Source organism: Panthera pardus, unplaced genomic scaffold (assembly GCF_024362965.1).
Source record: "Panthera pardus isolate Hobbes unplaced genomic scaffold, ASM2436296v1 HiC_scaffold_21, whole genome shotgun sequence".
Lineage (NCBI taxonomy): Eukaryota > Metazoa > Chordata > Mammalia > Carnivora > Felidae > Panthera > Panthera pardus.
Window position 1 is genome coordinate 53,063,308 of NW_026526777.1, and position 26,442 is coordinate 53,089,749.

The window sequence follows — 26,442 nt, forward strand, 5'->3', positions numbered from 1 at the left end:
AACTCATAGACCGCGAGATCATGACCTGAGCCAAAGTCAGACGCCTAACCGACTGAGCCACCCAGGCGCCCCAATTCTGTGTAGTTTTAATTCACAATTTTGTACCTATGAGTGAGGTTGAACATATTTTCATATGCCTATTAAGCCACTTACGTTTTCTTTTACATAAATTTTATTTTCATATGCTGGGTTCATATTTCTACTGGTTCACTGGTCTTTTTGTTTGTTTGTTTTGAAGTAGCCCTTTAGAGAAATTAGCCCTTTGTGATATGAGTTGCACATATTTTTTCCCAGTTGGTCATTTGTCTTAGTGTTGCTTACGATAGTTTTTAGTTTCATTAACAATAAACTTCTGAATTTAAAACCTCCAACATACTTAGCTTATTCTACCACAGCATCAAAAAGGCTTTCAGACAACAGTAGGAAACCTACTATTACCTCATCCTGGGGAATGACAACTTGAACAAGCCCATGGAAATCTCTTAGCACCAGGAAGATGTTCTGCCTGATCAATGAAGAAAATGAACATGTTAAGATAAAATCTCTGCACCCAAAATGTAAGCAGGCAAAACAAATTAGACAAACAAAAAAACCCCATGCAATTTTCCATGTTTTTATAATACATAATTATGTGCTTTCATTAGCTACATTCATGCAATTATCTATGTAGCTAATTAATGGAAAAAAAAACGACTTTTCATTTTCTTTTCTTTCTTTCAAGTAAATTCCAAGCTAAAGGCAGGACTTGAACTCACAACCCTGAGATCAAGAGTCACACACTCTGCCTACTTGAGCTAGCCAGGCACCCCAGAATTTTCATTTTCAATTTCAATTTTTAGCTGCTATATATACTGCTTACTAATGCCATCCAGATGGTTTGCATATCTATCTATCTATCTATCTATCTATCTATCTATTTTGAGAGAGAGACAGAGAGAGAGTGCACAAGAAGGGGAGGGGCAGAGAGAGAATCCCAAGCATGCTCTGCACGGTCAGAGAAGAACCTGATGTGGGGCTTGAACTCACCAACTGTGAGATCATGACCTAAGCTGAAATCAAAAGTCAGACGCTTAACCACCTGAGCCACCCAGGTGTCCCAAAAGGCAAATTTTTAATTTTCACTGGCTTAAGTCTTTATAAGAAAATTTTACTAAAGTTGGGAACTTTCCACATATTAAAATCCAAAGAACATATTTTAGGATATTGGAAATATCTACTTGGTCATTTTTGAAATATAGCAGTATAAACTCTTTTCTCTCTTTTTTTTAAAGAATTTAATGTCTATTTATTTATTTTGAAAGAGAGAGAGAGAGGCCGAGGGAGAGGGAGAAAGAACCCAAGCAGTCTCCGTGCTATCAGCAGAGTCCAATATGGGTCCTGATCTCATGAACCATGAGACGATGACCTGCACCAAAATTGAGAGTTGGACACTTAACCAACTGAGCCACCCAGGTGCTTCTAAACTCTTCTCTTAAAATAAAAGATACAATTTCTAGAGGAGGTCCAACTACTAATTTAATACTTCTACAAACCATCAAAAGATCCCTCAAATTCCAACATTTTAGCATTCAACCTACATTTCTCATACTGCCCTTAGTACCAGGTGGAGGTACGGAAAGCCTCCTCAGATTTTGAGCTCAGGAGATAAAGTCACCAAATGTATGGGTCAAATATCCATCCATTTGGAACACATTCTTAAGGAAGTCCACACAATCTATGTATTTTGGAACTCTTCATTGTGAATTAATGTACTATTCAGGTACATGCTGGAATACAGAGATGAACAACAAAATGGGCTTTAATCTTAAGGAATCACTGTTTATCCTTTTAGGGTTTTTCTCTACCTAAATTTGGAATAAAATAAGCTTTTTTCATGGTAATGAAGCTTACCAGCTGGCCCATTCCCAATTACTGGTCCTAGGAACTCTTCAACTTTAGTAAGCCAAGGGACATTCAGTCCAGTGGAACATGCTTCGTTATTACACCCTTCAACAGATGTCATGCCAGTGACTCTATTTGGGTCTTTCAAAACAACCCTGAAACTGAATGAATTGTGAGAATCCTGCAGGGGCTACAAAGTTTGTACTGTTCTGACTGGTTGAAAATTAATAAAAGTTTGGAACTGACGGGGGGGGGGGGGGGGGGGGCGGGAAACAACCACCAGGCATTCTTAAGCCAGTTTACCTTCGGTACTGAATCCATCCACACAAGGTGACTTCCTGGCCTAAGTGAGAAGAACGCAATTCTCCGCACGTGTTGGTCCGAGCAACAAAGCTACTCAATTCTTTAAAGCAGAAAAGATTAAAAATAGATCATTTGTGAATTGCTTAACAGTAAAGACTCCTAAATTATTTCATTTTAGGTATTTCATGTCAATGAATTAAACTTACAAAGTAAGTTGGAAGTCTGTAATTTGATTCAATCACTATTCGATTTACCTGCAACTGTGTCAAAAGCCAAGTGAATTAATGGTCTTCATGTAAATTTTGCCCTGTCTTAGGAAATCTAAATTTGATCAGATAGCATTTGTGTTAAGACCTAAAATTAACCCTATTCTTAATAGTGCACATTTTCCCCAAATCGGACCTTAGGAATTACATTAGTTTGATGGTACGGTAAATGGCTTTAGTATGAATCTAGAGTGACACCAGTCACTTGTACACTAGAAAACACTATTCAAGATATTCTCAAATATTAAAGAATTTTTTAAGAATCCTTTTTATTAGTACCATCAGCTAAAAGCAGAATTCATGTGGTTACTTTTCTGCTTTGTTTGTTTTGTTTTTAACTCCAGGGGAAAATCTACATTATAAGACAGGAAGGAGTGAGTGATCTGTCTCTACACATAAGGATATCCAGTTAAGTCTACAGGAAAACGGAGTAAGAGCACTCCGGCCGTAGAGAACAGGAAGTACTGTTTAGAGGACAGAGCTCTTCACTGCTTTCAACCTGGAATTCTCCTCTGTGAACTGAGCATCAGTCTTCTGGAGAGAGAGCCCTGGATCAGGTGGGTGACCCTTCCGGTGGGTGTGGATAAACCCCTGCACAGCCGACTTAACCAACAGGAGAACATGTTGGAACCGCAGCAGGATGGCGAGAGACGCTTACGAATCCCAAGTTGCCGGTGTTGGATGGTGGTCAAAAGTCAGTTTAGGAAATATACACAAATCCCTTAAAATGCTAGGAGTTCCTGCTCTCTTCTCCAACATTTAAGCCATTTTCCGCTGAACATTCCAGTACACGTGTCTAGAAACTAGACAAATCTGCAAGTTCTTTAGCGTCCTTGGAGAGCGGATAGGGGAAAGACCTTTTTTCCACCCTCAATGCATCAGTTTCCACTTCTAACAAACCAAACTGCGGCCAGAAGAGCCGAAAACCATTCCACACAGCACGGCAGGGCGGGACTCCGCGACCATGCAGAGGAAGGGGCCGGTCACCAAGCGCACGCCCTTCCTTTCCTTCCACGCTTCCCCAAAGGTTCCCGCAGGCAGAACGGAAAACAGAAAGGAACTCAGCCTCAGGTTTCAAATCGCTCACACCTGGCGGTCGGCCTCCGGTCTTCAAAAAAAGGGAGGGCGAGCAAACCCCAAACACAAAACCTTCTCAGGGCCCGAACCCACACCCAGATCACTGCTGGGAGCCTAGCGCTTCTCATTCGGCTCCGCGAGCACCCAAGTTCAACCAATCAGAGCAGAGTTGCCGCCGCCATGTTTACTATGGGCGGAAATTTGAAGGAAAGCTTCGCGTAGATAGAAGAACGCTGAAGACTTAACTTCGCGCGATTAGCCAAGTTGACGGATAAGGGTTAGTCGCTCGACCTCAGTTAAAATGACGACCGTAGTTGCTTCACTAACGGGTAATCGACACCAGGGAGGCTTCCGGCGTCGGACCGCAGAGCGAGTCGGGAAATGATTTTAAACTGAGAAGGCGGCTGAAGGCTTGGTTGCCGCTTCTCAAAGGCGGGGTTTCAAAGCTAGCTGAGCTCCTGAAGGGCTCAGGTGGAGAGGGGTGAGTTGGGACCTAGTGTCCCTTGCCCTTCCTCTCCTGAGGCAGAAGCCGACTTCACAGGAGCGAGGGTCGCAGAGTGGGTGGCCGGGTCAGCGGAAATGTCCCTCCCGGGGTGAATCGAAGGACGTCTGAGGCAGCGGAGGTCTTCTTACAGGGGCGTTTGTGTTCCTGGTGAACCCACTTACTGTGGAGCGAGAGGGAATTTGGAAGGGCCAGGGGTTCCCTGCAACTGTCTCTGAGCTGCCATTTTGGCGGTTTTTTTTTTTTTTTTTTTTTTAAACTTCAGGGGACTTTAGTCTCGATCCACACTTTTGGAACCAGATTTGAAGAATGATTCGTGAAGCCGGAATGGGTGACAGCGTCATCACAGCATTTCATTGGTAAGACGCTTTGTGTTTGTCCAGGACGGGCAGTAAGTTCTATTTTGCCCTTTTGTGCGTTCCTTATCTTTACAACACTTGTGTGTGCTTGGCACTCGGCCGAGCATTGGCGGTGGGATTTAGGTATTGGTGGCAGTGTAGAAACGTGAATGATTTACCGCAAGAAACCCCAGTGAGTTGTAACTGTGTGTTATGAACTGCAATGGCAAGGAGAGTTGGCTGGAGAGCTAGCTCTGTGGACCCCTGCCCTTTCCTGAGGACGCGAACCCTACAGGATGGATTGCATTTGGTCAGATGGGAGGAGAGAAGCACTCTTAATTGGCTATAGGCTGAATAAAAAAGTCGGGGAGCAGAGGCAAACTTGACAGGAGGAGTAGGAGGGTGATGATCAGTCTAGAGTAGGGCGTAGGGCAGTGGTTCTTAACCTTTCTGAAGATTGTCTGCTGGACCTTTCTCCATCCCCCTCCGCCACTAAATACACATGCCCACAACATTTTGCATAGGACCGGAGAGGGTTGTTGGATTTTGGAAAGTCCATTTGTCCACAGATCTTGGGGTAAGAACTCTTGAATCGGTAGATGAACCTGGATAGTAGCAAATAATAAGATCAGCCAAGGTAGGACCTTGAGACTCAGAGTTTTGACTTCATTTAAATGATGTGTGGGAATTGTTGGGATCTCCAGCATTGTAATGGCAAGATGAAAGGGGCGTCTATGCGTCCCTAGTTATGGGTTAGGGAAAGGGGTTAACATTGGGACACCGAAATGAGTTAAGGTATATTTTTAACCTCTTCATTATTGAGCAGGGTAAAATTGCACATTATTGAGTGTGGAGTGAGAGTAAAATAGATAGAAGTCATTTTCTGATCTTTAAATGTGTGGTTGGGCTATTTCACGTTATTACAGTATTATATACTTAAGGGAAATGTTTTTTCAAAACCAACCAATCAGTGCTAATAGTCTTTTCTCACCTACATGGATTTAAAAAAATTTTTTTTTTTTTTTAAATTCATAGCATTTTTCTTTTAAGGAGTCAAATTCAGCAGGGCTTTTTTGCTTTGAAATTGATCTTTACTCAAATGCAGTGTGCAAGGAGATAAGAGTACCCACTCTGACTTTATACTGTCTGGGTTCAAGTCCTGGTTCTTGCACTCTTTAACTGTTTCTTTGTCTTCCCATCTATCAACTGGAAACATGATAACCCACTTGGTGGGATTGTTTGAGGATTTAAATGAGCGTATTTGTTAGGGGCTTGGACAAGTACCTGGCACCTAATGAATGCTCAATAAATGTTAGCAGTTAATCCAAATGACAAATTTGAAAGAAACGTTCTGTGTAGATGGGACTGATTAAGTTTTAAAAATTTCAAATTTTTATTTATTTTTGAGAGAGAGAGAGAGAAACAGAATGTGAGCGGGGGAGGGGCAGAGAGAGAGGGAGACACAGAATCCAAAGCAGGCTTCAGGCTGTGAGCTGCCAGCACAGAGCCTGACATGGGGCTGGAACTCATGAACTGCGAGATCATGACCTGAGCCGAAGGTGGACGCTCAACCGTCAGAGCCACCCAGGTGCCCCAAATTGTAAAGAGCTAATTCAGTATGCGCTTAAAGCTAGAATGCTTTAAAGTAGTTGCTATTTAAGTTATGTGGTATATGATCTTGCTTGGGCATTATCTGAACATTGAGAACTGTATGTTTTATTTATGAAATTTTGTGCAAGACAGAGGGTGTTCTACTTGGACACAATGAAATTTATCTTAAATATAGAAATGGTATAACTTTTCATTTGTGAAAAACTTTCTTCAAAGGGTTAACTGTGCTAGTACTTGGGAGTAGTTATTATAACCTTATATATAATTCCTTTCAATGAAAGTTATAATTTCAGAGTTCTATGAAATTCTTCTGTTCAATTAAACCAATACTTGTTAACAGTTAACACTCAGCATTATATTAGGGTAATTATATAAGCGATATAAAAAGCATTGTTTCAGTCAAGGTATTTTAGTTGTGTTGGAAAGAGAAAAAATGCACACCAAAAAAAAAAAAAAATACTACAAGGAAGTATATGAATATGGACCAAAATGAGTAGTACAGACTAGATGGTCAAGGAGAGCTGTGTGAGCTGGTGTATTATTAATCTCCAAAGATTGTATGAAACATTATTGAGAGATTTTGTTAGGCTCATCCAGACGGTTTTTGGGCTTTTAAACAGTATTGACCTTGAGATCTTCTTTTATACACACACACCCATACACCTATACACATTGCTTCCAGGAATGAACTATTGATACAGAGGTGTATAACATAGGTATTTTGGGGAAATTAACAAAATTCTACTTGGAAAAAGATCAAATTCGAGCATGATCTTAAAGGAGGTGAAATGATAAAAAGACACTTCAGATAGAGAATATGATTGATAGGCAAAAACAAGACAAGAATATGTTTATCTAGAAGCAGGATAAGGGCAAGCTGAATTATGAAAGACCTTAAATAATCAGCAGAAGAGTAGAATTTTCTCATCACTGTAAAGTTTTTTGCACAGGTGACGAAAGTGTCATTGCTGAAGAATGGATTACCTGTACATATGGAAAATGCTTAGTTGTGGTAGTAAGAACCTGGAGGTAGCTTTGGGAATGGATGACAAAACTGTTGAAGGAAAAACTCAAGAGAATGTGCTTAATGACTATCAGTTCAAGAATGAAAGTATCTTAAAAGAATTTAAATTAACATAGAAAATTGACAGGAATTTGAAAATGGACCAGCAAACTTTTGGAGAAGGATGTGAAGGAGTTGAATTTAGTTTGAACCTTCTGTTTGAAGTATCTGTAAGATATTCATAAAAATAGCCTATAGCAAATGGGAAATGTAGGACTTGGTTAAAAAGTCAAAACTGAGGGTGGGGAGGGGAAGGGAGAGAAATAATTCATTGATAGTGAGAAGAAGAATCAGTGAAACTATGAGCATGAGTTAACTTTTTAGTGTTCAGAATTCTGGTTTTATTTCTTTTCTGTAGACCATGGATCCTTATGATACACCAGAATCGACTCCGAGGCACGGTGCATCCTCAAGGCTTAAAGATTATTTTATAGGTGCCACCCCTTTGCGGAAACGATTAGAATCAGTCAGGAAGCAGGCTTCATTTGTCCCGACTCCACCTCGAAGGAAAATTCCTCAGTGTTCACAATTACAGGTATGCTTTTTGTGTTCCTTCATGTTACTCAATAATTGAGAACATTTGTGGATAAATTTTGCTTTTTATTACCTTTTAATGGTATTTTTTGTATCTCCTTAAATCTCTCAGATAATAAATGAGAAATAGTGAAAAATATTTGTGAGATAGTGAGAAGTAGTGAAAGTAGTTACACCATCAATACCACCTCTGTTATGTCTTTTTTAAAAAAGTTTATTTTGTGTACATAAGAGCGCAGGTACAAGTGGGACGGCGGTGGAGGGCAGGGAGCAGAGAGAAAGGAGAAAGAATCCCAAGTGGGCTTTGTGCTGTCAGCACAGAGCCTGACATGGGGCTTGGTCTCACACACTGTGAGATCATGCATGACCTCAGCCAAAATCAGTAGCTGGATGCTTAACTGACTGAGCCACCCAGGCTCCCCTGTTATATCTTTTAATCTCCAGCATTTCCACAGTATTTGTCCTTTATGACGTTGACGTTTTGAAGAATGTAGTTTCCTCCCTTATCCTTTTTAAATAGAATATTCTTTGTTTTGTATTTGACATTTCCTCGTGACTAGATTGAAGTTCTGTATTCTTGACTGGAATACAGCGTAGATGCTGTTGTCCTTGGGGATAACATCTGGTAGCACACAGATGATCAGTTGTGATCATCCTGTCAAGGTGCTGCCCAGTGGTTACTGTTTTATTCCCCTCTGCATCTGATAAGCAGTCTGTGGGGAGACACTTTAGGATAATGTAAACATTCTGTTCTTATCAAAATTTCCCCTTGCATTTAATATCCATTGATAATTTTTGCCTGATTCCATAATCAGTTATGAGTTATAAGAACTCATAACTCTGATGACTCATAAACAATTCTGAAGGTTTATAATATTAGTAATTTGTGATTTCGCTGGAACATGAAATAAAACCCTAGTTAGTGCAGGTTTGATGTGTGGTTTTGAGGAACTTAGCAGAGTCTGGCGAATCAGTCCCCCACACCTTCCCTGTAATCTTTTCTTGTCAGTGTTGTGTGCTTCATGTCTTTTGGGATATGAGAAAATTTTTGCTTCTTTCTGAAAAGTTTCTTAAATTACTAGCGATGGTGATGAAAGTGATGGTTCTTAACCATAGAACAGAAATTGTATATAAATTAAAGATTGGGATATCCAGGGGTACCTGGGTGGCTCAGTTGGTTAAGTGTCCAACTCTTGATTTTGGCTCAGGTCATGATCTCACACTTCATGAGTTTGAGCCCTGCCTCGGGCTCTGCGCTATTAACAGAATCTTGCTTGGGATTCTCTGTCTCCTTCTCTCTCCGCTGTTCCCCTGCTCACGCTTTCTTTCTCTCTCTCTCAAAAATAAATAAACATTTAAAAAGACAAAAGGATTGGGATGTCCAATTCAGTGCTTCCTTATCATACAAATAATTTTGTATCATATAAATTTTCTATCATGCAAATAGTTTTGCTGTACCTTTTGATAGTTATAAGAAAGTTTATAACTTATAAAAGTTTTATACAAATTTCCATGAATACTGTAGTCAAAACAAATATTTTTATCAAATGGACAACTGTAATGAAAGTTCCAACTATCCAAAAGATAGTTGGAGCTGTAAAACTATGTCAGGAAGTATGAATTCTATAGAACAATTCAGGATAAAAGTAGGGACCTGTATGGGGGTGTATGTGAAGGCCCTCAATAATGCCATAGAACCAATGTGAAGGATGTGTTGTTGTTGTTTTTTTTTTTAAGTTTATTTATTTATTTAAAAAATTTTTTTAATCTTCATTTTTTGAGAGAGAGACAGAGTGAGCAGGGGAGGAACAGAGAGAGAAGGAGATACAGAATCCAAAGCAGGCTCTGAGCTGTCAGCACAGAGCGCCATGCGGGGCTCAGACTCACCACCCGTGAGATCATCACCTGAGCCAAAGTTGGACGCTTAACCAACTGAGCTACTCAGGTGCCCCTATTTATTTATTTTGAGAGAGAGGGAACGCACACAAGCGTGTGCACTGGGGAGGGGCAGAGAGAGAGGGAGAGGAGAATCCCAAGCAAGGTCTATGCTGCCAGTACAAACCAGACATGGGACTTGAACTCACAAACTGCGAGATCATGACCTGAACTGAAATCAAGACTCAGCTACTTAATGGAATGAGCTACTCATGTGCTGCAGAAGTGTTTTGTTTTTGATGGTACCAGTGGTTCTATTAGAGCATGGCAGAAATACTAAGTGTTTTTTTATTTGATCGACTGAATTTGACATTGGGTCATAGAATGGATTTACTGCTAAACATTTAAAACAATTACATAATTGGGGCGCCTGGGTGGCGCAGTCGGTTAAGCGTCCGACTTCAGCCAGGTCACGATCTCGCGGTCCGTGAGTTCGAGCCCCGCGTCAGGCTCTGGGCTGATGGCTCGGAGCCTGGAGCCGGTTTCCCATTCTGTGTCTCCCTCTCTCTCTGCCCCTCCCCCGTTCATGCTCTGTCTCTCTCTGTCCCAAAAAATAAATAAAAAACGTTGAAAAAAAAAAAAAATTTAAAACAATTACATAATTAACATGAATCAAATTTGATGCCCCAGGAATAGTTACTATTTTTTAAATCCATAATCTAAGTTTTTAAATGTTCATCCAATAAATATATATTGAACAACTGTTCTAGATGGCAGTGTTCTAGGTGCTAGAGATGTAGCGCTGAATAAATCGACAAAAATCCCTGTTCCCTTCAAACTCATACTCTAGCAGGGAAGACAGACAATAAAAATCACACAAACATATGATACCAGATAGTAATAAAGCATGTTAAGGAGATACAGAGTGACAAAATTGGAGTGGGTGCAGGTGCAACTTTACATAGGGTGGCCTCTTGAGTGACATTTGGACAAAACTGAGTGAAGGAAGGGAACATGCCATGTGAACACATGTGTGGAGAGCATTCCAGAGGGAAGGTACAGTGAATGAAAAGCCCTGTTCAGGGATCTTCAGAGTCCTGCAGACTCCAGTCTGGTTGGAATGTAAAGATCAGGTACACAGATTTGTAGTAAATATTTAAAATTCTTTGATTAAATTCTTATTTACTAATGTTTCCTAATTCTTAAACTACTGTTGTCTTGATTGTTTTTTCTCTCTAGGAAGATAATGATCCTCAAAAGTTTGCATTTCTTCTGCATAAACAATGGACTTTATATAGTTTAACTCCCCTATATAAATTCTCCTATACTAATCTCAAAGAGTATTCTAGACTTCTGAGTGCATTTATTGCTGCTGAAAAGCAAAAAGGGCTTGCTGTTGAAGTGGGAGAAGACTTCAACATCAAAGTGACTTTCTCCACTCTCCTAGGAATGAAAGGAACACAAAGAGACCCTGAAGCATTTCTTGTCCAGGTATGTTGTATAAACGGTACTTGCTTCTCAGGAAAAGAATCTGCACTGTCTTGGTTTAGAAATTGTGGTATTTTCTTACTGGTTAAAAATATTTTGAGCTTGTGATTTATAACCTTTTTTATGTCTTGTTTGACCAAATTGTAGTAATTAGATATGGCCAACTTAAAGATTTTTTTTGTGGGGGGCACCTGGGTGGCTCAGTCGGTTAAGCGTCTGACTTCAGCTCAGGTGATGATCTCCCGGTTTGTGAGTTTGAGCCCCACGTTGGGCTCTGTGCTGATAGCTCAGAGCCTGAGCCTGCTTTGGATTCTGTGTCTCCCTCTGTCTCTACCCCTTCCTCACTCACACTCTGTCTCTCTATCTCAAAAATAAATAAACATTAAAAAAAAGGTTTTTCTAAAATAAATATGATTATGATATCATGATTATGATATAATATCATGATTATGATATAATATTTATTTTAGAAAACTTAGAAAATACATAAAAATACAAAGAAAATTAAAAACCACAGTTTAACATTTTGGCATACATCTATTTGGCAATAGACAACCTGAGTAAGCTTCTCATTTGGAAAGTTATTAATTATTGGTTCAATTTCTTAGTTTATTAATTGAATCAATTCAGTTTCTTGAACCAATTCAATTTCTTAATTGAACCAATAATTAATAACTTTCCAAAATAGGAAGCGCCAGGCCCAGATAAGTTCTGGTAAAAGCTGCCAAAAGTTTAATTAAGGAAGAAATTATTTTAATTCTATAGTCTCTTTGGAGTATAGAACCAGAGGGAATACTTTCTAACTCATTCTGCCAGGCCAGTGTTACCCTAATACCAAAACTAGACAAAGATTATTTAAGAAACGACAGATTGATCTCTCTCATGAACATAGATACATCTGTCTGGCTATCTGGATCTATTAAAATTGGGATCATATTGCCCATACTTTTGCATTATGGCTTTAAAAAAAAAAATGTCATAGGTAATTACTCATATCATTAAGAATTCTACCTTTTATAAGTATATCTGTGTAATTCTATGGTTTTTACTAGGACCAAATTCCTAGAAGTGGAATTTTAGCAAAAAACAAATATGTAACACGGGGCCCCTGGGTGACTCTGCCCTGCATTGGGCTCATGGAGTCTGCTTGAAATTCTCCCTCTCCTCCCATCCCCCCTCACTTGCACACACATATGCACACTCTTAAAAAAATGAAAAATAAAAAATAAAAGTAACATATCATTATATATTGTGAAATGTTCAGTTACTCTTACTTAAAAGTAGTATGACTATCTTGATTTATTAAGAAACTGGATTTATTATTCATGCCTGCTACTTCTGTTTATTCTGAGTTAACTCATAGTCACCACAAATTAAATTCTGAAATGGTGAAAAGATCTAATTTTGTTTATCTGTATAGATCGGGTTAGAAAACTGGCCTGCAGGTCAAATCTGATTTGCTGCTTGTTTTTGTTTTTTGTTGTTGATGTTTTTCTAAATAAGGTTTTATTGGAACAGAACTCCTTTCATTTGTTTACATTATTGTGTATGGCTGCTTTTGTGCTACAACAGCACATTTGAGTGGTTGCTTACAAAGCCTAAAATATTTACTGTCTGATTCTTACAGAAAAAATTTGCTGACACTTGGTATAGATCTGGTGTTGGCAAGGATCTTCAGGAGTCTTAGGGGTAGGTTTAGCTGCATAAAACAGAAAGCTAAATAACAGTGAATTAGATGCCTATCTTGAGGTTAATTGATAGAGGTTTATTTGTCTTTTTATTTAAAAAAAAAAATTTTTTTTAATGTTTTATTTATTCTTGAGAGAGAGACAGAGCATGAATGAGGGAGGGGCACAGCGAGAGAGGGAGACACGGAATCCGAAGCAGACTCCAGGCTCTGATCTGTCAGCACAGAGCCCGACGTGGGGCTTGAACTCACGGGCGGTGAGAACATGACCCGAGCCGAAGTCGGACGCTCAACCGACTGAGCCACCCAGGTGCCCCGAGGTTTATTTGTCTTACAAAAAAAGTGGAGTAAGCTGTTTAAGACTGGTGTATGCTTCATGAATTAATAACTTAGGCTCCTTCTATCTTCTGTATCATCCTTGGTGCATGGCTTCCATCCTTAAAGTCACATTGGAGTCTAATATGGCTCTTGAAGCGCTAAATATTAGATGCAAGTTCCAGGCAGGAGGAAGTAGGGGGAAGATGGGAAGGGCAAATAGGATGCCTGCCTGAGTAAGTTTTTAATGAGGCTGCTAAGACCCAACCACTTCTTTTTGCATCCCTGTTGGAAGACAGACTAGGAAATTTTTCTTTTTTAGTGGGTGCTTTGCTACCTCCTTAAAAGCATCTCATTAAAAGCACAGTTTTATTGTGGAAGGACAAGTAGGTACTGGGTAGACAGTAGTCTTTGTCAAATGAAGCAGTTGATTTCCCAGAGAAGTGATGTGATTTGCATGTCAACAGGTAAGCAACTGTTCCAGTGCAGAATAGAAATGACCTCTTGAACTCTTAGCAGAGTGTCCTGATAGTTCGCAAATTAAACCTCATTTCTTCACAGGGTTCCCCAACTTTTAGGTTATAAAAGTGTGATAGACATGTCTGGCTGGGCTTTAAGGTTTTTGAGAATCGCTTGTAGTCTCTTGAACAAGAAGGCAAATATGCTAAAAGTAACTTTTTAAATGATGATCTCTAACGGGATCTGATACTGGGCTGTGTTCTTCACCTTATCCTGGTCAAACTTTAAAACTTCTATGAATATCTTGGGGCGCCTGGGTGGCTCAGTCGGTTGAGCATCTGATTTTGGCTCAGGTCATGATCTCACAGTCTGTGAGTCCGAGCCCCGCGTCAGGCTCTGTGCCGACAGCTCAGAGCCTAGAGCCTGTTTCGGATTCTGTGTCTCTCTCTGTCTCTGACCCTCCCCTGTTCATGCTCTGTCTCTCTCTGTCTCAAAAAAATAAATAAAGGTTAAAAATAAAACTTCTATGAATATCTGGAAGGTATGTTTATCATGTAGTTTATAAATTTGAAGTTTGAAGGGTTAGTCAGTCTGCTGGAAAATATAACCAAGATTCTAAAAAATCTGAATGGATTGGCACAATGGGTCAAATTGAGAGTTAAATTTTAATAGGAATACATATATTCCTCTCTATATTATGGGAGATTTACCTATTAACAGCAAGAATGAATAGGGATAATTTAAAGCTGTCAACTAAAAATTAGAAAACTACTGCAATCTAAGGTTATATTAGTAGTAGTATAATCTAGGTCTTTTTGAAGTAATTATATTCACTTATGAATGACTCTCATGCAGAAGAATTTCAGAGTAAGCAGGATAATGTGTGTATCATAGGAGGAATGTTAAAGAAACTGGAGATGTTGAACCTGGCATTACGTATGATTGGGGTTATCAGATATTTGAAGGGCTTTTTCTGTGGAAGAGAGAGTAGATTTGATTTGTTCTACATGCACATAAAGAAGAAAGCAGGACCTGTGGTAGATACTGTGTGCCTAACATATGAAAGAACAATGTTAAGTTGATAGAGCTGCCTTAGGAAATCCTGAATTCTTCCTCAATGGAAGAATTCAAACACATTGAATATGTGACTTTTTATAGTCCCTTCTGAAGTTGAAATTTTGAGGGCCCCCTCTCCCCCCCAAGGATAGCATACTTGGTTATACCATATTGGCATTCCTTAATGTGCTTATTTTGCATTTTGGCTGCACCAAGATCTTGCCATATACCATGTCCTAATAAGAATATTAAGAGGTAGGAGTGCCTGGGTGGCTCAGTGAGTTGAGCGTCTGACTCTTGATTTAGGCTCAGGTCGTGATTCCAGACTTGTGGTATTGAGCCCCACATTGAGGTCCATGCTGAGCATGGAGCCTGCTTAAGATTCTCTCTCTCTCTCTCTCTCTCTCTCTCTCTCTCTCTCTCTCTCTCTCTCCTCTCTCTCTCCCTCTCTCCCTCCCTCTCTCCCTCCCTCTCTCCCTCTCTCTCCCTCTCTCTCCCTCTTTCCCCCTCTTTCCCTCTTTCCCTCTCTTCCTCCCTACCCTACCACCCCACCCCTTGCCCCTCTTCCTGCTTACATGCTCCCTGGCTCTCTAAAAAAAAAAAAAAAGAAGAAGAAGAAGAAATATTAGGAGGAAAGTCAGTTAACTTGATAAACCCTGATAATGATTAGGGAGATTATTCCCATTATGTTTTTTTGGCAAATAATACAATATATCTTCTTATTTTTTAATGTACTAATTTTGAGAAGGTGTAACTTAAGAGTAAAGGTACTTTTGAATTTAATGAACTCCCCCTTTTTTTTCTTTGTAGATTCTGTCAAAATCTCAGTTACCGTCAGAGAACAGAGGACAAAAAGTGTTGTGGACTGGTTGGTTCTGCTGTGTATTTGGAGACAGTCTTCTGGAGACCGTTCCAGAAGATTTCACCTGTGTACCTTTATTTCTTGCAAATGGAGCAGAGACGAATACAGCTATAGTTGGAACCTGGTTTCAGAAAACTTTTGATTGTCATTTCAGTTCCTTAGCAATCAATGCGTTTAATCTTTCCTGGATGGCTGCTATGTGGACTGCATGCAAAATGGACCAATATATGGCTACTACTGAATTTCTTTGGTCTGTACCGTGTAGCCCTCAAAGTCTGGACATTTCTTATGCCATACATCCAGAGGATGCAAAAGCTTTGTGGGACAGCGTCCACAAAACACCCGGGGAAGTTACTCAGGAGGAAGTTGACTTATTCATGGACTGCCTTTATTCACACTTCCATAGGCACTTCAAAATTCATTTATCAGCCACAAGATTGGTCCGTGTTTCAACATCTGTAGCTTCAGCACATACTGATGGAAAAATAAAGGTTAGTTTGAACAAATCTAGTTAGGTAATTTTTTCTTATTGCATAGTTTTCAAAATGTATAGAGATTGTATTTTCCACATTGAAGAAACACGTTTGAATGCTAATTCGAGACAGTAGAGAGATTTTATGCTTTCTAAATGATTTGCTAGAAAGTCTTCAGCCTTTAGATGCAGCTCTGTAATGGAAGGATACTATATACTGTGTGCTACAGGCTTTGGTAATAAAATGAATATAGTAACTTTGAAACTTTCAGAATTATGTTTTCTCAAACTTTGAAATAATTATCAGAGCGCCAGAGTATTTTTTGTGTTAGATCAGAAAATTATAGCCAGAAATACCTAACTAAGATGGCATCTTTATATTTTAGACTTTTCTGTCTCTAGTGGCAAAGAAATAATTGACATTGTTTTATTCTCTAGGAAGTTTTTTTTTTTTTTTAATGTTTTACTTATTTTTGAAAGAGAGAGTGTGAGCAGGGGAGGGGCAGAGAAAAAGGGAGACACAGAATCTAAAGCAGGCTTCAGCCTCTGAGCTGTCAGCACAGAGCCTGGCACAGGCCTTGAACTCATGAACCATGAGATCATGACCTGAGCCGAAGTTGGGTGCTTAACTGAGCCACCCAGGCACCCCTACTCTCTGCAAAGTATTTATTAGAGGACATCTCAGAAATAAACTGAGAGTAGGTACCTAAATATAATAAAATATATTAATATATTTAAAATGTATTAAACTATGGCCACAGTAAACACTCTGAATATTGGTCTTGTCACTGAGCTAGGATTCTAATAGACCTTAATTTTATTTATTTATTTATTTTTTTCAATATATGAAATTTTTTTTTTTTTAATTTTGTCCCTTGGATTTTATTTTCTTTTTTTCTTTTTTTCTTTTTTTTATTTTTTAATATATGAAATTTACTGTCAAATTGGTTTCCATACAACACCCAGTGCTCATCCCAAAAGGTGCCCTCCTCAATACCCATCACCCACCCTCCCCTCCCTCCCACCCCCCATCAACCCTCAGTTTGTTCTCAGTTTTTAAGAGTCTCTTATGCTTTGGCTCTCTCCCACTCTAACCTCTTTTTTTTTTTTTTTTTTTTTCCTTCCCCTCCCCCATGGGTTTCTGTTAAGTTTCTCAGGATCCACGTAAGAGAGAGAACATATGGTATCTGTCTTTCTCTGTATGGCTTATTTCACTTAGCATCAGACTCTCCAGTTCCATCCACGTTGCTACAAAGGGCCATATTTTGTTCTTTCTCATTGCCATGTAGTACTCCATTGTGTATATAAACCACAATTTCTTTATCCATTCATCAGTTGATGGACATTTAGGCTCTTTCCATAATTTGGCAATTGTTGAGAGTGCTGCTATAAACATTGGGGTACAAGTGCCCCTATGCATCAGCACTCCTGTATCCCTTGGGTAAATTCCTAGCAGTGCTATTGCTGGGTCATAGGGTAGGTCTATTTTTAATTTTCTGAGGAACCTCCACACTGTTTTCCAGAGTGGCTGCACCAATTTGCATTCCCACCAACAGTGCAAGAGGGTTCCCGTTTCTCCACATCCTCTCCAGCATCTATAATCTCCTGATTTGTTCATTTTGGCCACTCTGACTGGCATGAGGTGATATCTGAGTGTGGTTTTGATTTGTATTTCCCTGATAAGGAGCTACGTTGAGCATCTTTTCATGTGCCTGTTGGCCATCCGGATGTCTTCTTTAGAGAAGTGTAATAGACCTTAATTTTAAATGTTTTCTTTTTTAATTCTTTTTTAATGTATTTATTTATGAGAGAGAGAGACTGAGCGTGAGCTGGGAGGGCCAGTGAGCTGGGAAGGGCCAGAGAGAGAGGGAAACACAGAATCTGAAGCAGGCTCTAGGCTCCGAGCTGTCAGCACAGAGTCCAATGCAGGGCCTGAACTCATGAACTGTGAGATCATGACCTGAGCCAAAGTCAGAAGCTTAACTGACTGAGCCACCCAGGTGCCCCAATAGACCTTAATTTTAATCTTCAGAGCAACCCTGTAGTAGGTATTTTTATTCACATTTTATTTTTAAAACAAGGAAACAAGGCCAAGATAGGTTTTAGTGATACCTGCAAGATAGTTTGGTAAGAGGAGGAGTCAATATTTGAGTGCTTATCTCTTAGGTTCCAAAAAGTTCATACTCTATAAGCACTATATTAGTGTTTTTCAAACTGAAAGTCATAATGCAATAGTAGGTTGGAAAATGATGGGAAGAGAACAGCTTTAAAAAACAAAAGAAATCTGGGTGCCTGGGTGGCTTAGCTGGTCAAGCGTCTGACTTCAGCTCAGATCATGATCTTGCAGTTCATGAGTTCAAGCCCTGCATCAGGCTCTGTGCTGACAGCTCTGAGCCTGGAGCCTGCTTCTGATTCTGTGTTTCCCTCTCTCTCTGTACCTCCCTTGATTGTGCTTGCTCACTCTCTCTCTCTCTCAAAAGTAAATAAACATTAAAAACAATGAAAGAAATATAATGGAAAATATAAAAATGAGTATCACATGTGGTAAGGGTATATACATTTGCTTGTGCTGGATCATGATGTTAAATTTATTTCTTACTCTGATTTCCAGTAAAACATTTGAAAGATTATATCATGTTATTTTGAAATTATAAAGGGAAAAAAATTCCATTTTAGCACCTCAGAATTCAGTGTTCATGAGGTCTGAATATATTTTAAAATTTTGTTTTCATATGCTCACCTCCATTAGTAAACTACATTTAAAAACTGTTTTGTAAAATGTGTTCTTATGAAGATTAACGGTGGTTCTTAAGCACATTTATTTTATATGGTCTATTGTAAATCTAAGAGCCCCTCTTAATGATGTAAGACAGTAACTGGCTCCTAGCTTTGCATAATGCCATGATGATAACTAACATTTATTAAGCACTGATTGTGCCAGCCATTTTTAAGCATTTTATGTATATTGTCTCATTTAGTTTTTCACAACAACCTATTTACATAGGTTGTAAAGAGAAAACTAACACAGGGAATAAGTAGGTTCCCTGATATCACACAGGTAATAAGTGGACTTTGCATTTGAACCCAGTCATCTGACTCGAAAGCTTATGCTTTTTTTTTTTTAATGTTTGTTTATTTTGAGAGAAAAAGTGAGCTGGGGGGACGAGAGAGAGGGAAAGAGAGAATCCTAAGCAGGCTCCACGCTATCAGTGCAGAGCCCGACGGGGCTCTATCCCAAGACCCTGGGATCATGACCTGCGCTGAAACCAGGCGGAGGACGCTCAACTGACTGGGCCCCCCGGGCTCCCCAAAGCTTCTGCTTTTAACTGCAACAGTGTACTGCTGTCAAGAATGATGTGTCAGCCAGGTTTCTGCCACCTGCTTAGTTTCTACAAGATACTTTTTAAAAAAAAGTTTTTTCATTTTTAAATGTTTGAGAGAGAGAGAGAGAGAGAGTGAGAGAGAGAGAGAATCCCATGCGGGGTTCTCATTGTCAGCGTGAAGGCCGATGCAGGGCTCAAACCCATGAACCGTGAGGTCATGACCTGAGCCAAAATCAAGAGTCAGACACTTAACCAACTAAGCCATCCAGGTGTCCCTCTACAAGGTACTTTTGGAGTCTGTATCCCTTTGAGAAGAAGGAAGCTGTGGAACCTTTTTCTAGAAAATGTAGATCCAAGCGATTCGTGGATTCCCTTCTCTCCCCTTACTTCTTAGGCAGATAGCCTAACTGTGGAAGCCAGGATAAATAAGAACCTTAGTCTAGTTATTTCTAAGCACCATTGACTAATAGTTGTATATTTATTAAAGTTAGTAGTCTTCATTAAGTAAAATCTATTTGACTTAGAGCCACAGTGGTATGGGTTGATCTTAAGATTGCAGATACGGAATTTTAAATAAGCCTGGAATTTTTATCAAACTGCTTTGTTATAATAATTAATTCTAACTTTAATTTTGTTTGTTTGTTTGTTTTTTTCAGATTCTGTGTCATAAATACCTCATTGGAGTCTTGGCATATTTGACAGAACTGGCAATTTTTCAAATTGATTGAGGTCTTGTGGGAACTATAAATTATGGATTATATAACTTTTTCTCACTGATTATTTGCCTGATTTCTATGCTGAGAGGAACTGCAGGAGAAACATGCATCTATATCTGCATCTGTTTTCCTCTCAGTGCCTTTGGAATTGCCCAGATAGAAGCCAAGAAGGATCTAGAACAAAGAAGGTGGTAGCGAATGAATCACAGCCAGGTGTTCGTATAATAGTCATGATGATCTGGGAGGCCAGTCTTTAGAAAATGCTGAGTTGTTATTTTCTTGGGCCATCTTATATCAAATTTTTAGGATTCAAATGAGATATCTCTAATATTGAGTGTTTTTGATTTGGGTCTTTAAAAAGCTTTAATCCCTTTTAAGCATTTTAGACTTGGATTCAGAGAGAATTTCTGTCTTCTAAAGACATTTTCCTACTATCATTTCACTGTAGAGAGTTGGCAATCAAAATCCTCTCCAAAGGAAACTAAAAATTAATATACATTTATTAAAGCCACTAATATGCTTCTGTTTTTAATGCTGTTCAATTCTTATTGCAATGTTGAATTAAATATTCACTTTTAAAATGAAGCAGTGTGTTTATCAGTGTCTTGGTGGCAGATCTTTAATTAATGTCTCAGGAATGAGAAGTCATAGGCTTTTTCTGTAGCACAAAGGTTACAAACCAGCAATTATATAGAACCATACTTATAGAATTGAAAGGGACCTGTGAGCCTCTTTTGAGAGCAGCAGTTATCTTGTTTAACTTTCATGTCCCTAATTTTGCTTTAGCACAGTGCTTGGTAAATGTCTGCAGGTTAAGTAAATGTATTTTAACCAACTCTTCCATTTTATAGATGAAAACTATGAGATTGAACAACTTAGGAGACTTGCCCAAGATGATATGTTTAAATCTCTTGTTTTAATTTATGGAGTATGGGAACATTTTGTTTTACTTTAGAAACTCTTTTTTAAAAGTTGTCTGAAAGGAAATTAATAGGCTGTCTTTCTAAAAGGTTAACTTTTGGAATGGAATATTATTTCACATATACTAGGAACAGCAGAGATAGTGGAAAAAGCATGGGCTTTGGAGTGAGACAGTCATTCATTTAACTAATATTAAGTTCCTGCTGTGTACTTAGAATTGTATTGGGTAACAGGGATATAGCAGTGAAGACAAAAAAGATCCCTGTCATTTGGAAATTACATTCTAGTGGAGGAAGGCAAAAAATAAATAATTTCTGTGGAGATAAATACTTAAGGCAGTACAATATGGAAAGGGGGTCTCTCTGGGTAGGTGACATTTGAGCTGGGTCCTGAATGCTGAGGGAACCAGCTGTGTGAAGATCTGTGGAAGGGTTTGCTAGGCAGGTGAAATGGCGAGAGCAAAGGCCTTGAGATAGGTAAGAGGTTGGCTTATTTGAGGAATAAAGGAAGTCTGTGTGGCTGAAGGAAGTCAGGGTGGAGTAGTATTAGATGAGACTGAAGAGATTGTGCAGCAGAGACTTATTCTGTGGGTATGTCTCCCAATTTTTGACTGAACATGTGGTTGTCCAGAATAAAGATGGTCTTTTCTGGCCTTTCTCATAGGTAGGTGTAGTCCTATGACTAAGTTCTGACCCATGGCATATAAATGGAAGGATCAGGAATCTTCCTTAAAAAACAGCAGACATGTACCCCTTGGCTTTTTCTTATTCTTCCATCTTTGCTGCTTGGAACACATATAATGACTGGAATTCTAGCCACTCTTTTTGGTCACGGGGATGCAGGTCAGGTCATAGGAATGGTGGAACATGGCCTGAAACGAGTTTGTGCCTTGAGGACTTCTTGAGGCTGAACCCCAGTGCCACCCTTGGGCAGTCTTCCTATGGACCTGTGTGTCAGAGAGGTAAACTTTTATCTTGTGCAGGCTGGTGCTTAAAGACATTTTGGGTCTCTTGCTCATAGCCAAACCTAATCTTGATAGAAAGAGGCAGGATCTACATCATCTAAGTTTTTGTAGCTATTTGTGAAGAGGCTGGATTTCATTCTAAATGCAGTGGGAAGCCATTGAAGTTTTAAGCAGGAGAGAATATTACCTAATCTGTATTTTATAAGATATGAGGGAGAATGAATTATAGGTGGACAAGAGTGAAAGGGAAAACAGTTAAAAGATTGTTAGAAATGGTACAAATTCAGTGGAGAAATTAGCAATATCTAGCAAAATGTTGTAGGATTTACCCTTTAACAAGCAATCCCACTTCTAGAATTCTATCCCCAAAACTCCCTGGCAAAATATAAATGAAGCCCGTATAAGGCTATTTATTGCAATGGTGTTTGGTAGCAAAACCGAAAACAATCCAAGTGCCCATCCCATGGGGATTGTTTGAATAAATTATGGTATAGCGACACAATGAATTACCACTATGTAACCATAAAAAGGTTTGTGGAAGATAATCTAATACTACCATGGAGTGATCTTTTTTTTTTATATAGTTTTTTTATTTTTATTTTTTTGACTAAAATACTCATTTTATTTATTTTTTTAATATGAAATTTATTGTCAAATTGGTTTCCATTACAACACCCAGTGCTCATCCCAACAGGTGCCCTCCTCAATACCCATCACCCACCCGCCCCTCCCTCCCACCCCCCATGAACTCTCAGTTCGTTCTCAGTTTTTAGGAGTCTCTTATGTTTTGGCTCCCTCCCTCTCTAATCATTTTTTTTTCCTTCCCCTCCCCCATGGTCTTCTGTTAAGTTTCTCAGGATCCACACAGGAGTGAAAACATTACCATGGAGTGATCTTGATCTCTAGGATATGTTATGTGAAAGAGCAACTTGTGGACAGTGTGCTGTCTGTTATGGATGGACTGGGTGAAATATGAATATGTGTGTGTATTTCCTTATGTTTCCAAAAACCAATGGAAGAATAAACCAACTAATAAAAATGGTTACTAACTAGGGGGAAGGAAGGAACTGGGTAAGGGGGACAGAAATTAAAGTTAAAACTTATCTGAATGTTCCTCTTTTATAGTTTGGAACCATTTAAGTGTTTTATATAGTTCTGAAACAAAATTAGATCAAAAAGAAAAGGCAATCCTTAAAAATTGAAAACAAATGAACCTAACTATATTAAGTTCTTGCCATAATCACACAAATAATTATTTTTAGTATCTTTAAATCCTAGTATTTTGACTGTACATTGTCAGCTATGTCTTAGGAAAAGAAGAGCAGCAAAGGAATTTAAGTTGCACTCAGTTATCTTGTGATTAATAATATTGGTATTGTTGTTTTACCACTGTTTGTAATAAGATAAAACATGTAACAATGTTACCAAGATTTTGAGTGTAAAAGAAAAGACACAATTATAAAGTAAGCTAAGTAGAAACTCTGTAATGTTAAATTTGAATTGGAAATACCAGAGTGAACTCATTTACTTTCAAAATGCAAGTTTTTAATTTTGATGAAGTCCAATTTATCAGTTATTTTATTTCTTGTGCTTTTGGTGTTGTGTCTAAGAAACTGTTGCTTAATCTAAGGTCCCAAAGAATTATTCCTATGTTTTTTTAAGGATCTTATAATTTTAGGTTTAAATTTAGGTTTGTAATCCATTTTGAAGTTTTTTTTAAAGTTTATTTATTTGAAGAGAGAGCATGCAAGCGGGGGCGGTCAGAGAGAGGGGGAGAATCCCAAGTAGGCTCTGCACTGGAAGAGCAGAGCTCGATGTGGGGCAAGATCTCAGGAATAGGGAGATCATGACCTGAGCTGAAAACCAAGAGCTGGACACTCACCCAGCTGAGCTACCCAGGTGCCCCCCAGTTTGACTATTTTATGTATGGGGTGAAGTAAGCATCCAAATTAATCATTTTGCATAAGGATATCCATTTGTTCTAGTACCATTTATTGAAAAGACTGTTGTTTTAAAAGTCAATTGGCAAAAAAAAAAAGAATCAGAAGTCAATTGGCCACAGATATTTATTTTGGGACTCTCAATTCTATTTCATTGATGTCAGTCCTTATGCCAGTACCACACTTTTTTTTTTTTTTTTTTCCAGTTTATTTAGAAAGAGGGTGCGTGCGAGCAGAGGAGGGGCAGAGAGAGAGGGAGAGAGAATTCCAAGCAGACTCCATGCTCAGTGCAGAGCCCAACATGGGTCTCGATCCCACAACGGTGAGATCATGATCTGAGCCAAAATCAGAAGTCAGATGCTTAACTGACTGAGCCACCCAGGCCCCACCGTACCACACTGTCTTGATTACTGTAGCTTTGTAGTGCATTTTGAAATCGGGGAGTGTGAGTCCTCCAGCTTTGTCCTATTTTTCAAGGTTGTTTTGATTATTCTGGTCTTTTGCATTTCCAAAGAATTTTAAGGTCAGCTGGTCAATTTCTGTAAAAAAAATTAGCTGGGATTTTGATAGGGGTTGTGTTGAATCTGTAGATCAGTTTGGGGAGTACTGCCATCATAATTATATTAAGTCTTCTAATCTATGAACACGGGATATCTTTCCATTTCAGAATTTCCATTTTAACAGTGTTTTATAGTTTTCAGCATACAAGTATTGCACTTTTTTTTTGTTAAATTTATTCCTAAGTATTTTTTTATGCTATTGAGAATGGGTTTTTTTTTCCAAAATAAGTGAAAATTATTTTATTTTGTATAGATAAGTAGCCAGGCAGTTTCAAAGTAGAGTTACATGTACATCTGTTCTAGATGATGACAGGAAGATAATTTTATGTGTTTTGTGTTTTTAAAGATGCGCCTTTCAAAAATATGCTTGCACTTTTATACATTTGGATTGATTTGTTAATTTCATTTTTTGGATTCTTTGTTGTGAGTATATATTGTTCTTGTATTGTGTGACCTTGCTGAACTTGTTTATTCTCATTTTTCAGTGAATTCCTTAGAATTTTCTGTATACAAGATTCATGTTGTTTGTGAATAAAGACAGTTTTACTTAATCTCAATACGGATGCCTTTTGTTTCTTTTTCTTGCCAAATTGCCTTGGCTAGAGTCTCCACCATAATGGCAGATAGAAGTGGTGAGTAGTTTTTTTTTTTTTTTTCAATATATGAAGTTTATTGTCAAATTGGTTTCCATACAACACCCAGTGCTCATCCCAAAAGGTGCCCTCCTCAATACCCATCACCCACCCTCCCCTCCCTCCCACCCCCTATCAACCCTCAGTTCTCAGTTTTTAAGAGTCTCTTATGCTTTGGCTCTCTCCCACTCTAACCTCTTTTTTTTTTTTTTTTTTTCCTTCCCCTCCCCCATGGGTTTCTGTTACATTTCTCAGGATCCACATAAGAGTGAAACCATATGGTATCTGTCTTTCTCTGTATGGCTTATTTCACTTAGCATCACACTCTCCAGTTCCATCCACGTTGCTACAAAAGGCCATATTTCATTCTTTCTCATTGCCAAGTAGTACTCCATTGTGTATATAAACCACAATTTCTTTATCCATTCATCAGTTGATGGACATTTAGGCTCTTTCCATAATTTGGCAATTGTTGAGAGTGCTGCTATAAACTTTGGGGTACAAGTGCCCCTATGCATCAGTATAGAAGTGGTGAGTAGTTTTATATTGTTCCTTAGTGGGGAAGCATATTTCATTATTAAATATGATGTTAGCTGTAGGTTTTTCATACGTGCCCTTTGTCAGATTAAAGAAGTTCTCTTCCTAATTTGCTGAGGGTTTTTATTATGAATGGCTGTTGGATCTTGTCAAATCATTTTGCATCTGTTGAGATAATTTATGATTTGTATTTCTTTTCACTTTCAGTTTCCGGTTCCTCATATGAAGAGCTTAGAAGTAGCCACTGTGTCCCTAACAAGGAAAAAGCTGAAGAGATGGAGAAAGCAACAGTTCTTCTTGGGTCCAGAGAGAGGGAAGGATACAGGATAAACTGCGTCCCCCTAGTTTGGAGAGTGGTATAGAGAACAATGGATTTGGAATCGGGATGTGGTTTGAGGTTCAGCTTCCACCATGTCCTTTTAACTTTCTAAGCTTCAGTTTACTTACTAATAAAATGAAGATGATTGCCAGCCCAACCCAACTCCAAGATTCTTCGTAAAATTGTGGAAATCACTATGCAAATAAGCTAATATTCTTTTATAGCAATGTCATTTATATAATAAGTACATATTATTCAATAATAAAACTGGACCACTTTCAGTGGAAGGAAAAAAAAACTCCTTAGGCTCCAATGAACACTTTGGCCAGTACTGTAGTTGCTGGGTTTCTGCTCTTGAATCACTCCTGTGAATTGCTCCTACTAGGAACTTGGCTACTTATGGAGGGTCTAATCCCTAGGATTTTGTTCCTGTTCTTACTCCTCTCCTTTTCTTACAATTTATGCAATAGTAGAGTCTTGGGAAATATGTCATTTTGGTCTTAAAGACTAACTTGATACAGTACTGTAAGGATCTCATAAAAGTGTTTATAATTTTTTGATGTTACATACCAGATTTAGTCAAAGTCTGTTAGTATATTTAATTCTAGGCCCTGTTTCAAGTAGGCTTGGAGTAGCAGTGTGGCGTAGAAAGAGAAATGGAGTGGGAGTTTGGGGAAATGTTATTTAATGTTGGTTCTATTAATTGACCATATTTATTTACTCTTTGTGAGGACTTCTTTG

The 26,442-nt window shown here is 38.7% G+C and overlaps 2 protein-coding genes across 5 annotated transcripts in view; one reads left to right on the top strand and one right to left on the bottom strand.

The window, feature by feature from the left end:
* The window catches only part of DARS2 (aspartyl-tRNA synthetase 2, mitochondrial), a 31,143-nt gene extending 27,510 nt beyond the window's left edge, over positions 1-3,633 (bottom strand). The window contains exons 1-3 of one of the 4 annotated variants that reach the window (XM_019425236.2): positions 2,950-3,629; positions 2,185-2,284; positions 439-505 (exon numbers count right to left, since the gene is read on the bottom strand). In XM_019425236.2, coding sequence (XP_019280781.2) covers positions 439-505; positions 2,185-2,284; positions 2,950-3,073 — 291 coding nt within the window. In that variant the 5' untranslated portion in view covers positions 3,074-3,629. Of the gene's footprint in view, positions 1-438; positions 506-2,184; positions 2,285-2,949 lie in introns of all 4 variants that reach the window. The other 3 variants (XM_019425230.2, XM_019425248.2, XM_019425257.2) reach the window with 3 other exon arrangements.
* A 177-nt stretch (positions 3,634-3,810) lies between these two features.
* CENPL (centromere protein L) lies at positions 3,811-24,770 on the top strand. Its single transcript, XM_053909272.1, has 7 exons — positions 3,811-4,008; positions 4,295-4,388; positions 7,400-7,576; positions 10,690-10,941; positions 15,266-15,808; positions 19,769-19,841; positions 24,699-24,770. Exons 3-6 carry the CDS (start codon positions 7,403-7,405, stop codon positions 19,838-19,840), a joined length of 1,041 nt encoding a protein of 346 aa, XP_053765247.1. The 5' UTR covers positions 3,811-4,008; positions 4,295-4,388; positions 7,400-7,402; the 3' UTR covers position 19,841; positions 24,699-24,770.
* Positions 24,771-26,442: the final 1,672 nt, after the last annotated feature.